The sequence below is a fragment of the Scylla paramamosain genome, chromosome 2 (genome assembly GCF_035594125.1).
Source record: "Scylla paramamosain isolate STU-SP2022 chromosome 2, ASM3559412v1, whole genome shotgun sequence".
Lineage (NCBI taxonomy): Eukaryota > Metazoa > Arthropoda > Malacostraca > Decapoda > Portunidae > Scylla > Scylla paramamosain.
Genome location: NC_087152.1, coordinates 17,810,001 through 17,824,100, shown reverse-complemented (window position 1 = coordinate 17,824,100; position 14,100 = coordinate 17,810,001). Strand labels below are relative to the sequence as shown.

The 14,100-nt window shown below is 44.2% G+C and overlaps 1 protein-coding gene across 1 annotated transcript in view; it reads right to left on the bottom strand.

The window, feature by feature from the left end:
* The window catches only part of LOC135107001 (nucleolar protein 4-like), a 48,251-nt gene that overhangs the window by 12,822 nt on the left and 21,329 nt on the right, over nt 1-14,100 (bottom strand). The window contains exon 5 of the mRNA XM_064016526.1: nt 12,681-12,732. Coding sequence (XP_063872596.1) covers nt 12,681-12,732 — 52 coding nt within the window. The remainder of the gene's footprint in view (nt 1-12,680; nt 12,733-14,100) is intronic.

The following is a 14,100-nucleotide window of genomic DNA, read 5'->3' as shown; positions in this document are numbered from 1 at the left end:
TTTGTTTTGATTCGAATCTTTACATAAAACCAAACAGCTCCCAACTCTGAAGGTTGTCCTCTCCCCCTTGACCCCTAGACCCTGGATCCCCTGCTTCGAGGGTCACCGGGGAGAATTTTCAGGTCCTGAGGTGCGGCCATGGTACACACCACACACCCACACCTTTTCACGATACAGCATCATGCATATATGTGCATTATCCGCCGCCCCCCCCCCCCCACACAAACTAGTTCATACACAGTTTCCAAGTTTGTGGAGAGCAAATTCTCTTTATACCATTTCTATCACACTGTCTGACTGCCTACCACACCACACCACCCTGAACTTCTGGCCTTCCACACGTGCTGCCCTGACGCCTCCTTCTTGTACTCGTACCTGCCAGGTCATCGCGCAGCACCAACACAACACAACCTTCCTCCCATAATGTTTTCGATAAAGCTTTCATAACATTAGATGAGACTAAGTACAGCCTACGAGTGGCTTCCTGCCGCCAGCCTGCCAAGTCGCCAAGCCAAACAGTGTTCCCGCCGCCACTCAAGGCCGCGAGAAGCCCCACTTCTTTGGCGTGTGTTGGGTCGGCCAGCCCCACTCAGTGGAGGGCGACCTGGAATAAAGCTTCAGCACCGACCTAGCTATGTGGACCCACCCATCCATCCAGCCTCTCTCCCCCCTCTCTCTCTCTCTCTCTCTCTCTCTCTCTCTCTCTCTCTCTCTCTCTCTCTCTCTCTCTCTCTCTCTCTCTGGATAAAAATGTGAACTAAATTACAACAGAACCACGAGTGTGACATTGGTAAAACTGTCCGCGCTACATTGGCGATACACGGCTTTCACTGGCACGTTACTGCAACTAAATATCCAAATGTGAAAATGGTACAAGGCCATGAATAAAGATAATTTCCTTTCAATGTGGTACAAAATTTGGTGGCGTTTTCGTTCGTGTTTCACAAGAGATTAAAAAATATCTCTGAAAATAATCGCACTTTATTTATAACCACCCCCAACCACCACTAACTAAATAATTTCGACTTGAGATTAGGATTCTTTATGACTCCAACGCAACAAAGTACTACGTGTTTTTGTCTTCGTGTGTTATGACCAAAGCATGGAGAAATGCCAATGTAGGATGTAAGTGCTTAACGGGTGTGATTTATTGCTTACGTACGAGTAGACCACACTCGTGACAGCCCTCCACACCGGCAACAACTGGCACTGTCGCTATTACAGACATACGGTATCTTTCCGGACGCCGTCACCTGCTGCGTGTTGTGAAACGCGACTGGGCGGGACCGTAGACTTTACCGATTTGAGTCGCTACCTTGCTGTTACTACTTGACGGGTGATGTCACTAGTTCTTACTTGTATGTGTGTGTGTGTGTATGTGTGATAGCAATTACACCACGTCCCTATTAACTCGTTTCATGGAGTATACAGCCCAATATTAAAAGGAATGATGCATGAGAGTAAAAATTTGTACACTGCAGATGGAAAAAAATATTACAAATGCAAAGAAAGACATGAAAGGAAAAAAAGTGGGTGCTTTTTTGGTATATCAAGTACCCATTAACAACTCTTATGAAATATACAGTACATTATTAAAGTGGACTATTAAGGAGAGTAAAAACGAGTACGATGCAGAAAAAAACAACAACAACAACTACAAATATAAGGAAACACATCAAAGGAAAAAGGTGGATACTATTGTCGCATACCAAGTACCCATTAACCCTTTTCATGGAGTAAACAGTACATTATTAAACGGGACAATTATTCCAGGTAAAAACTAGTACACTGCAGAGAAAAAGAGAGAGAGAAAAAAAATCTACAACTGTAATGAAAGACATCAAAGAATAAGATGGTCACTATTGTTCTGTACCAAGTACCCATTAACCCTTTTCACGAAGTATACAACCCTACGTTTTTAAGCGGAAAGATTAATGAAAATAAAAAAAATAAGAACGATAAATGAAAAAAAAATAATAATAATGCGCTAAAGAAAAAAAAAAAAAAAAAAAGCTACGAATATAAGGAAACACACCAGAGAAAAGTTGTGGGTACTATTGCGCTATTTTAAAACGCGTGATGAGTGAGTGAGTGAATGATGAGTGAGTGAATGAGTGTATGAACGCATGTCCTCCCTCATGCATCTCGCATCATCCCCAATGGCCACCAAGAGTCTCAGCGGGGGAAGGGTGCTGGAGGGAGACGCCGGTGCGAGGCTATTCACATTTGGGTCACCAGGAGGAGGAGGAGGAATAAAGGGAGGAGGAGGAGGAGTAGGAGGAGGAGGAGGAGGAGGAAGAAGCAGCACAGAAGCCTTCCTTGACTGAGGATCACGACGCTACTCATGACACGATATGAGCATCCTTTCCTTACTCTCTCTCTCTCTCTCTCTCTCTCTCTCTCTCTCTCTCTCTCTCTCTCTCTCTCTCTCTCTCTCTCTCTCTCTAGTGGATGGCAGTGGATAAAGGTGTCAGAAGTGGCGGTAATAGCAATAGTGGTGGTGATGGAAACGGAGAGAAAAGCTCGGTGGAGGTGCGAGAGGTAGTGAGTGTGAGTGGAGGGAAGGAAGGAAGGAAACAAGGAAGGAGGGAAAAAAGGAAAGAAGGAAGGAAGGAAGGAAGGAAGGAAGGAAAGAAGGAAGAACTGAGTTGAAGGAAATTGATCTTAAAATAGATTAAAATTTAGTTTCTATGTAAATATTAAAGAGTTAACAAAAGCAGCCCTCTTAAATCATTCAGACTAACAACACACACACACACACACACACACACACACACACACACACACACACGCACACGCGCGCGCGCGCGAGCAACATTTAGCAGTTTTAACGAGATGCTCCCTCGGGCGCTGTTTCCCATTCGGCATGTAAGCTTCACCCATATCTTGTTATTTTTATTTATTTATTTATTTTTTTTTAAATTTCAGTCTTGCAGTATTTTATCACCGAATTTAAAATATTAATATCATGCACGTAGGTACCCATTCATTTCTTGTTTATTTTATTTTTTTTCAATCCTACAGGATTTTCATCATTATTTAATCATCTTTTATTGTATTGTTATAAGGCAGTTGTTTACGTTTTTTTACTCTCACTCTATTTGCATTTGTCTTTTTATTTTGTCTTTTGTTTTGTCTTTTTATTATTTGTCTTTTTTTGTCATGTTTTTCTTTGCATTTCCCTTCCCATTCTTATTTTTTGCATGTATAGGTTGAAATATTCATTAATTTTCCTCTTCCTTTTTTTCAATCTTACCTATTCGATCACTCTTTTTAGTTTAAATGTGCAGAAATGAGTTTATTTATGCTAGATAGCTCGTTTTGTCCTAATATCAAAATTTCTTTTCTTGCTTAATGAAATTATATTATAATTCTTGTAATAATGGAGTTCATATATTTCTTTTTCCTGTCTGCCAGAATACAGTGTCCACCAAAACATGAACATAACTCATCATACCATGTTTTTTTTTCTTTAATTTAGTTCAGCAGAAACATAGATGCGTATTCAACACTGTTTTCACCACTGTTTTCAAAACCCCCGGAGATGATTGGTAGTGTTTTTCTTAGTATTGATGCGTAATTACTGCTAAACTATCACTGGAATCATGAAAACACTCTTGGAAAACCCAGTAATTTCCAGTCCCAGCCCGTTCGATGGAAGAGATAAGACAAAGAAATGTGTTGGAGTACGATCAACACTCCTATTCACATTCCCAGTAATTTTCAGTGCCCACCACAACACTTCCAGTGAGTGACTAACAACATGAAGTAATCAAGTGACTAACAACATGAAGTAATCAGATAATCTCCTTTCTCACTCGTCTCCGTAATACATGCAGTCGATCCCGTTTCTTCCTTCAACACTCCTCACTTTCTTTGCCTCAAATCTTTCCTTCTCCTTCTACGACTACTACTACCCACTACCTCTCCCTCTCCCTCCCATATTTCCTTCACCCTCCCTCCCTTCCTTCCTTCCGCTCAGACCATAATTTCTCCCGGAGTTGCCAGCAGCCTCTACACACACACACACACACACACACACACACACACACACACACACACACACACTGTACACGCTCCTCTGCGGCACCACTATATATACTCTCTCTCTCTCTCTCTCTCTCTCTCTCTCTCTCTCTCTCTCTCTCTCTCTCTCTCTCTCTCTCTCACGTTCCTAGTTCTTTCTTTTCTTTTATGTATTTACCTTTTTCCTCCACGGATCATCAAACCTTAAAGGGGGAGTGCCAGAGGAAGTCTTTAATTAGAGAATAAATGAGTTACTGGATGAAATACTCGTAATCAGGTGCACCATTTATTTATCCTGTTTTTAAGCACGGCGTGAGCGAGAGAGAGAGAGAGAGAGAGAGAGAGAGAGAGAGAGAGAGAGAGAGAGAGAGAGAGAGAGAGAGAGAGAGAGAGAGAGAGAGAGAGAGAGAGAGAGAGAGAGAGAGAGAGAGAGAGAGAGAGAGAGAGAGATTAGTATGTGTCATCACTCGGTACAAAAGTCAGAGCACATACTCGATTCAGTAAGGACGGGAAAATACAAAGGGACACAAAGGAAGAACAAGCACTACTGGACATTGGAGGTAGCTTTCTTTTTTTTCTTTTTTTTTTTTTTTAAAGCTTCAGTGTCTAATCTAAAGCAAGAAATACAGAATAGCAAAGGCAGAAGCTTCTCTTTATGTGGGGATTTTCTTGTTAGCGTAAAGCACTCTCCGATCATGTGTCTATGGCCCGCATTCTGAAACGCTTTGCTCTTTCACCACGATTATTTTCAAAGGCCACAGAAGCGATTAGGCGGGTTCCTAAGACTTTTTCTCTTGTTCATAATATAGAAATCTCGTTAATCTGTGGCTAGAACAGTAAAAAACATCGTTAGAAAACAGTGTAATGTCATCTACAGCCTCGAATGTAGCCGTGGTGCAGTGTAGGAATGTTTCAGAATATTGTCCTTTATTGAGGGACACCAGGAAGGGAGGCAAGGCAAAGCAGCAGCAGTCCAATACTTTTCCCTTTTTGGTAAATAAGCTGGCATATCTCCTGTCTCCCCCTTCCTTCAGTAAACTCCCTTCTCCTCCTTTCCTCTCCCTCACACACCTCACTCTCTCCTTGTCCCCTCTATTGTACTTTTCCCTCTCCTTCTCCTCCTTCAACCTATTTCGCTTTCCTTCATCTTCAGTACAACCCCTTCTCCTTCTCCCCTTTCAATATACTTTCTACAAACCCTCCTTCTTCTTTTCCCCCTTGACACTATGCTCCTCTTCCTTTTCCTCCATCTCCCCTTTTTAGCGAAATTCCTCGTCTTTCCCCCCTTTCAATATACTCCCTCCTCTTTCTCTCCCTTCAATAAACTCCCCCTATTTCTTCCCTTGCAACTCCATCTCCCCAAAAAAGTCACGAGAAACAGGCTGGGGGAAAAATAATTGAGTGAGGGAAGTCATACCTTGTGGGATCGAAGGCCATGGGTACTCTCTCTCTCTCTCTCTCTCTCTCTCTCTCTCTCTCTCTCTCTCTCTCTCTCTCTCTCTCTCTCTCTCTCTCTCTCTCTCTCTCTCTCTCTCTATTGTAGCAGTGTTCTTTTATTCCCACAATTCCCAGTGCTCTCCTCTTCTCTCCACCTCTCTACCCTGCCCTGCCTGCCTGCCTGTCTCGCCTGTCCACACACCGTCGCCTCCCCTTTACTCTGCACTCAACTCTCTCTCCTAGTATATTACAGTATTTCAGTGCTTACACCACACATGCACACAGACACACACAGACATATACCAGACATGTATTCTGTCCTCTCCCTTCCCTCCCTAACCAATAAAAGTATCGTCTCTCTCTCTCTCTCTCTCTCTCTCTCTCTCTCTCTCTCTCTCTCTCTCTCTCTCTCTCTCTCTCTCTCTCTCTCCACTACTACTCTCACCACAGGAAAAACTGTTAATATTTTCTTTTCATTATTTACTATTTGCACACGAATGGATCGAGGGGAAAACTCTCTCTCTCTCTCTCTCTCTCTCTCTCTCTCTCTCTCTCTCTCTCTCTCTCTCTCTCTCTCTCTCTCTCTCTCTCTCTCTCTTTGGTGATGACGTTTTGACTCCATCTGCTGACATACTCTACTGATGCGCACTCAGCAATACACACACACACACACACACACACACACACACACACACACACACACACTGAAGATCGTCTCTCCCACACTCCTAACTTTGTCTGTCTCTCCCTGTCTGGCGTGGTCGCGTAACAGGTCCCACGCACAAGTCGGTCACGGCGCCGATTTCAAGAGGTGACCGTGAGGCGCTGTGGCTTAGACTCGCTGGCTGGTGGTGGCGGTGTCAACAGCTCTGTGCACCATTACGGCTGTTTTTTTCTCTTCCTCTCGCTTTCCCTCTCTCGTCTTCCTACAGCTTCCCTTTCTTCTCTTCCTTTTTCATCTCCACTTTTTAGAACAGAATTTTTCCTGTTCTCTCTCCCTTCAGTTTACTCTCTCTCTCTCTCTCTCTCTCTCTCTCTCTCTCTCTCTCTCTCTCTCTCTCTCTCTCTCTCTCTCTCTCTCTCTCTCATCTTCCCCTACAGGAAGTCACACGTGCATGATATCTCGGTTAATTTCTATCATCATCATTATTGTCGTCGTCATCGTCATAATCATAATCCCATATAGCTCAGACATGCATTTCGTTCTTGGTAATTTCCATCATCATCATCTTCAATAGCCTCTGCGACTAAACTTCAAGCTCCTCCATATAATTATCTCAGTAAGCTGCTCGTCGCGTCCGTTCCTTAACTTAATCCTGGTGAAGGAGACAACGCAAGCGAACACAAGTGAAGAGCAAACACCGGCATATCTATTGGTTCTTAAGAAATTGCTTGTGATTAAACTACGTTAGTCCAAAGGGAGAGAAACAAGATAGTAGAGGCAAAGGTTTCTTCCTAACCATATAGACAACCTTTACTTATATATGTATCGCTCAGAGCCCCTCAGGAATACAATATATTAAAAGATAGGTAAGTCCCTTTCTATAATATACTGTGAGTGGCTCTGCGCACGAGAGAGAGAGCCACCATGAGAGTGTAAAAACAGATAAAGGAAGGAGATGGATGAGTACTTTTTGCCTACCGGTACAACATTCGAGCCTAGCATTCTTACGTTGCAGAAGGCAAAATGAAGCCCTTTTTGGACAACGCTACGCCTGGGTCTGCGTGTGTGTGACAAACGAGAAGAAAATGCTAAAGAAGGTAAGGAAGACAGATACTGTTTACTTATAACAGAGACTAGCATGGTTAAGTTCCCACGAAAAGAAGCAGTAGAAGTCCCTATTAGGCTACACTTCGCGTGGGTCTGTGTAGTGAGAAGAAAGTACTAAGCAAAGTAAGGGAAGACAGATACCCTTCACCTCTATCAACCCGAGTCGAGCATGGTTGGAAGAGGTTAGGCGAGGTTCCTTACACTGCGCGTGGGTCTGCTGGCGTGTGTAAGTACCAAGGAAGATAAGGAAAGATAGACGCCCTTTTCCAATATCGCAGTCTAGCATGGTTGTAGGAGGTTAGGGGAGCTTCCTTGTAGGATAACCAGCGCGTGGGTCAGCTAGCGTGTGTAAGACCAACGAAGGAGTATGAAATGAGTGCAGGAGGTCCAGCTGGGAAGACTGAAGCTCACGTGGAGGTCACAGCGGCCCCTTATATCGATTATGAGGTCAGAACTGGAATGGGGGAGAAAGAGGAAGTGGAGGAAAAGGAGGAGGAGGAGGAGGAGGAGGAGGAGGAGAACCCTGGTATTACTAGGGCGGCAGGCTGTGAACTGAGGGGAGGAGGGAAGATGAAGAAGAGGACTGTGAAGGGAGGGAGGGAGGGAGGGAGGGAGGGAGGGAGGGAGGGAGGGAGGAGGAGAGAGAGAGAGAGAGAGAGAGAGAGAGAGAGAGAGAGAGAGAGAGAGAGAGAGAGAGAGAGAGAGAGAGAGAGAGAGAGAGAGAGAGAGAAGACCCGTTGAGTCAGTAATGGGGGAGAGGGGAGAGGTAGACGGAGAGAGGAAGGGGAGGAGGGAGACAAACGCTGATGCGGGGATGGCGGGAGGAGAGAGATGGGTGGGAGAGGGGAGAGAGGGACCTGATGACGGCCTGTACTGGGGGAAAGGAAAGGGAGAGAGGTAATAGCAGAGGCAGGGAGGCTGGGGGAGTGAAGGGTGAGGGTGAGGGTGTCGTGTGAGGGAAGAAAGGGAGAGAAAAGGGAGAGGGAGGGAGCGCTGGCTGGTTGTTGGCGGAAGGGAAGGGAGGAGCAGAGGCACTGAAAATAGCCTGAAGGAAAGGTATAGGTGAGGATGAAGGCGTGACAGCAGAGAAGGGAGGGCAGCAGGTGAGAGAGAGAGAGAGAGAGAGAGAGAGAGAGAGAGAGAGAGAGAGAGAGAGAGAGAGAGAGAGAGAGAGAGAGAGAGAGATAATATTCATGAACTGGAAAGCAATAAACACCAGCCTGAGGGGTCTCTCTCTCTCTCTCTCTCTCTCTCTCTCTCTCTCTCTCTCTCTCTCTCTCTCTCTCTCTCTCTCTCATGCACACACACCTACATACCACGTAACGCAGCAGTTCATGAGGGCTCAAATGAATTGCTTTTCCCCTTTAGATTATTTTCCTCTTAAGTAAACACCACCACCGCCCGTATTATTTTATTTTTTTCTCTCTCCTCTGCCTCCTTTCAACCTCACGTCCACACACCCACCCTCATCTCCTTCCTTCCCCACACTCCCCTTGCACGTTCCCTATAGGATATATAATCTCTCTCTCTCTCTCTCTCTCTCTCTCTCTCTCTCTCTCTCTCTCTCTCTCTCTCTCTCTCTCTCTCTCTTTCTGGGTTATATTTCATTTTTTTCATACGTATATTTACTTTCACTGGTTCGTATTTCCTTTGTTTCGCTCTCTAAGCTCTGGGTATTAACTCCGTCTTCTTTTTTCATTTAATTCCTCAGCCTTTTATCAGTTTCGGCCAACTGTGAGGAATTTTGAACGTATCAGTGATTGAGTGTGGTTGATTTGATGGTGGTGGTGGTGGTGGTTGGTGGTAGTAGTGGTGGTGGTAATGATGATATTGTTGGTAGTGGTGCTGTTACTACTGCTACTGCTGCTACTACTACTACTACTACTACTGCTGCTGCTGCTGCTGCTGCTACCACTATTTTTACTACTGCTACTACTACTACTACTACTACTACTACTACTACTACTACTACTACTACTACTACTCTTCCTCCTCCTCTTCCAAATCCTCCTTATCGTTCTGCAACAACACGAAGAGAAACAACAACAACAACAACAACAACAACAACAACAACAAAGACAACAACAACAACAACAAAGACAACAACAACAACAACAAAGACAACAACAGCAACTACAGCAACAAACTACTTCTACCACCACTACCACTACCTCCTCCACCACCACTACCGCTGTCCCCTCCACCACCACCACAATAAGCCAATCTCGCCGGAAGCAAGGTGAGACGGTCAACAGGTACAAAACTAAAGAAACCTGAGATGACCTTCGACCTTCAATAAGTTCTCTCCCAATTCTTGTATCGACAGTAACCTTTTTACTTACCTTCCCTGTGGCCAAGTCCTTCGTCACGACAGAGAGAGAGAGAGAGAGAGAGAGAGAGAGAGAGAGAGAGAGAGAGAGAGAGAGAGAGAGAGAGAGAGAGAGAGAGAGAGAGAGAGAGAGAGAGAGAGAGAGAGAGAGAGAGAGAGAGTCATCATACGTCCCAGAAACCAGACTCTTCCCACTGCTCTCCACACACACACACACGCACGCATACAGAAACACAGACACACAGTGGTGCATGTATATCCTCCCGTCATGCAGTCAGCCAGTTTCTTACGGTCTCATTGGGAACTTTGGCAGGGACAGATAATTTCTCTATGGTGTTTACGAGCCTGGTGTTGACGCAAGGATGACCATACAGAGGTTATAAAAGACATGGTGTTGAAGCAAGTATGGTTATGGAGTGGTCGAATAAGCTGGTGTTGATATAAGTTAAGTTACATGGTGATTGAATTAAGCTGGTTAGGCAACGCGAGCTGAAAAAAAAGAATATGATTTTGACGTAGATGTTTATATGGTGACAGGAATTGACGTGATAGTGACTCAAATAAGGGGATAAAGCAAACTGGTATTGGTAAAAAAACATGAGAAAAAGGCATGAAGTTGATTCCTGTAGGGTTACACTGTGATCAGTTACGTAGGTATGGATAAGAAGGTGGAAAAAAAGACATGGCGTTGCCTAAGTAAGGCCACACGGCAGTGGAGTCAAGCGGGCCAGTATTGACATAGGTTAGGTTACACGGCGGTCAGCGCAAGGGGGCAGCAAGGGGACATCTAGCCAAGTTAGTAAAAGAAAAAAAAACAGAAAAAAAAAATAAATACAGAAATCTTTCCACCAGTCCCTGGCGTCGCCCCAGCACCGCCTCAGCACTGCAGCGTCCTCCTCTCCTCTCTTCCTCTTCCTCCTTCTCCCTCCTCCTTCTCCTCCTCTTCCTCCTTCCCTCTCCAGCGGCCTTCCTGTTCAAATACTGAATTGTCTCCATCAAGCCTGGTCTAGTCGAGCCTGGTCTGGTCTGGTGTGGTCTGGCCTGCTCTGTTCCGACCCTGACCTTCCCCAAAATGCTCTCACTTCCTTGTTTGTTTGTTTGTTTGTTTGAACGGTTTAATTTACTGCCTCTTTTCCTCCCCCTCGCGGCGCCCTACAGCTTGTCATGCCGCCACGCCGAGCAGGAAACACTCACAAAGCAAGAAGAGTTATTTCAGCACACTGCATGTCCCTCATATAACACTCATACTAGCATTAATCTCAATAATGTATGGCGCTTCAATTTACAGATGGGGATGACTGGTGAAAATAGGTAGATATGTTTAGCATAGGGACTGCCACGTGTAGGCTTGATGGTGGCTTCATAATTACCGTCCATCACAGAGCGTATCTGAGGTGAAGCCACGGCGTGACCTGCATGCCAGTCAGTCTCTCCAGGACAGACTCACCACACACACACACACACACACACACACACAAACACTTAAACAAGCATGTTACCCTTCGCACTTGTGCATAATAAACAATGCTCCACCGATGTTACGTCTCATTACCAGGCGAGCCAAGGAAACCAATACTCGCCAACATTACTCCACGGCTCTCACTCAACATACAGCATACAACATTCTGGCTTTCCACTCTATAATACTTACCAAGAAATAATAAAAAGGAAAGGACGAGTAATTTTACCGCAACACACATTCCTCATAAAAAAAAAAAATAAATAATAATAATAATAACTCGTACTCATTAAAATTAATACCACAGAATGAACAGCGTCCTCACCTCTTCATACCTAGCACATTTGTACACTCCCCATACGCAATAAAAAGAAAAAAAGAAAAAGAAAAAAAAAACACTCGTACTCGCTAACATTACTCCATTATTCTTATCCATTGTACCGCATCCGAGTCTCTCACTTCATTACACTAAATAAGAAATACTCGAAAAAAACAAAACAAAAACAAAAAAAACAAGATAATTTCAGCACTTTGCACATTCTTCATGCAACGTTCATACTCACGTTGCTTTCACTGAACACAGGACTGACGCATCAAAATGACTTAATAAGCAATGGTACATACAATGGTACATGATAAACTCGCTACAAGTTACCTGACGTACTGAGATAACTAAGGCTGTAAGTAACCTAACCTAATTTAACCTAGCTCAACATCGAAAGTAAGTGGAATGACTGAGGTTACCAGTGACAATCTATTCTAATATAACCTAACCTAGTCAAAAACACCTGCGATGGATAGGATTACAAGTCAGCTGACCTATACTAACATAACCCAACCTAAAATTAGCAGAGATGGCTGAAGTTACCAGTTCGCTAATCTATCTTGACCTAACCCAACCAAAAAGTAACAGAGATATTTGAAGTTACAAGTTCATCCCTATCCTAACTTAACTTAAAACAAACCTAACCCAGCCTAAAAGTAGCAGAGATGTCTGAAGTTAGTTAACTCAACCTAACTTAAACCAAACAAACCTAACCCCAACAAAAAGTAGCGGAGATGGCTGAGGTTACAAGTTAGCTAACCTATCTTAACCTGATCTAGACTAATCCTGGGATAGCTGAAACGTTCATGTGATCCCAAAGCCCATCAAGTAAGTAAAAGTACGTGTAATCTGACACGCTACATAGACATCAACGTGAAGGGGCACCAGTACACAGCGAAGTAAGCGGCGCCAGGCTGGAAGCTGCAGCAAAGACCCCGGCCAACAGAACAGCTCAAGGCGGTGGACGTAACAGATATCAAAATCCTTTTTATGGTGAGGGACTGAGACGGAGGGAGGGAGGGAGGAGGATGGAGGGGAAAGGAAGGGAGATGGAGAGAGAGAGCGCCAAGAACAGGATGCGAGAGAGAGAGAGAGAGAGAGAGAGAGAGAGAGAGAGAGAGAGAGAGAGAGAGAGAGAGAGAGAGAGAGAGAGAGAGAGAGAGAGAGAGAGAGAGAGAGAGAGAGAGAGAGTTTGTGAGAAATGGAGCACGTTATATTAGGGCAAATTACGAAAAAGTGGCTGACGTCGGAGAGTCAAAGTTCACACACACACACACACACACACACACACACACACACACACACACACACACACACACACACAGACACTCACCAGTCTTCAATTCATCCTCGCTGCCGTCAGACTCCGCCATCACCGGCCCGTCCTGCAACAAAACACAAACACCATCAGTCATTAGGAAGACCTGAGTTAAAACGAACCTTTTCAAGAAAATTAGACAAAGATTTATGGATAGGGAGAATAGGTGGATGTAGGCAGATATGTTTATATACAGGGACTGCCAGGTGTAGGTCTGCTGGTCTCCTGTATCTTCCCTTAAGATCTTATGTCCTCAAAACGAACCCAAAGATTAAACAAATTTATGGACAGAAATTATACGTGGAAAAAGGTAGGCATGTTTTCTAGAGGGACTGCAATGGATGGATCTGATGGCTTCTTGCAGCTTCCCTTGTCTTCTTATGTTCTTATGCTCTAGAGGACACAAAACGAGTTAAATTGCCAAGTAATCCCGTTCCTTTTCACTCAAAATTTGCAAGAAATAAACACATCAATGAATTTCCGAATACTTCGTACAGTTTTTTTTTTCATTTTTTTTTCTTAGTGCTAGAGACCGAAAAAAGTTCCTTTCAACTCATAATATGCAAGGAAAAAAACACAAATGAATTTCCGAATAATTCCTACAATTCTTAAGGTCTTCTTTCATCATATAGACGGAAAAAAGTCCTCTTCCACTTACGACCTGCAAGGAATAAATAAGTAAATGATTTTCCAGGTAATTTATACAATTTTTAACTCCTTTAATCAAATAACCCCCTAATTAAAAAAAAAAAAAAAGCCCTAACTAAGAACCTGAATATTATGAGCATCAACCCTACGCGGACACCATACTGGCCAATCACGTGGGTGTTACGGTCGGACAGATCATGCGGGAGGAGGCGGTTATTATACACCAAAAAACTGTGATCGTAAACATATTTTTCTTTTCCTTAGCCCCCCAACGCGCGCCGGAGAGGACCTACTGACTGGTGAGGACTAGAGCCAGCGAGGAGTTCCGCTTATACTTGAGTGAGGAAGCAAGTTATTGTACCCCGCACCGCCACCACCGTCACCACCACCACCACCACCACCTCGGCAGGGAAGATAAGAACTCATGGTGAAGAAGAAAGGAAAGGAGAAAAAATAGGGTACTTCGTTTCGTCTTGAAAAAGAAGAGAGGAGGAGGAGGAGAGAGAGAGAGAGAGAGAGAGAGAGAGAGAGAGAGAGAGTGAGAGAGGAGGAGAGAGAGAGAGAGAGAGAGAGAGAGAGAGTTTGTACCGTAAGCTCCTCACACATCCGTAAACCTCAGGGATCATGTGAAAGGAGATAGAGATAGAGATAAATAGAGAGAGAGAGAGAGAGAGAGAGAGAGAGAGAGAGGAGAGAGAGAGAGAGAGAGAGAGAGAGAGAGAGAGAGGAGAGAGAGAGAGAGGAGAGAGAGAGAGAGAGAGGAAAACAAGTAAAAAAAAAAAAAGTT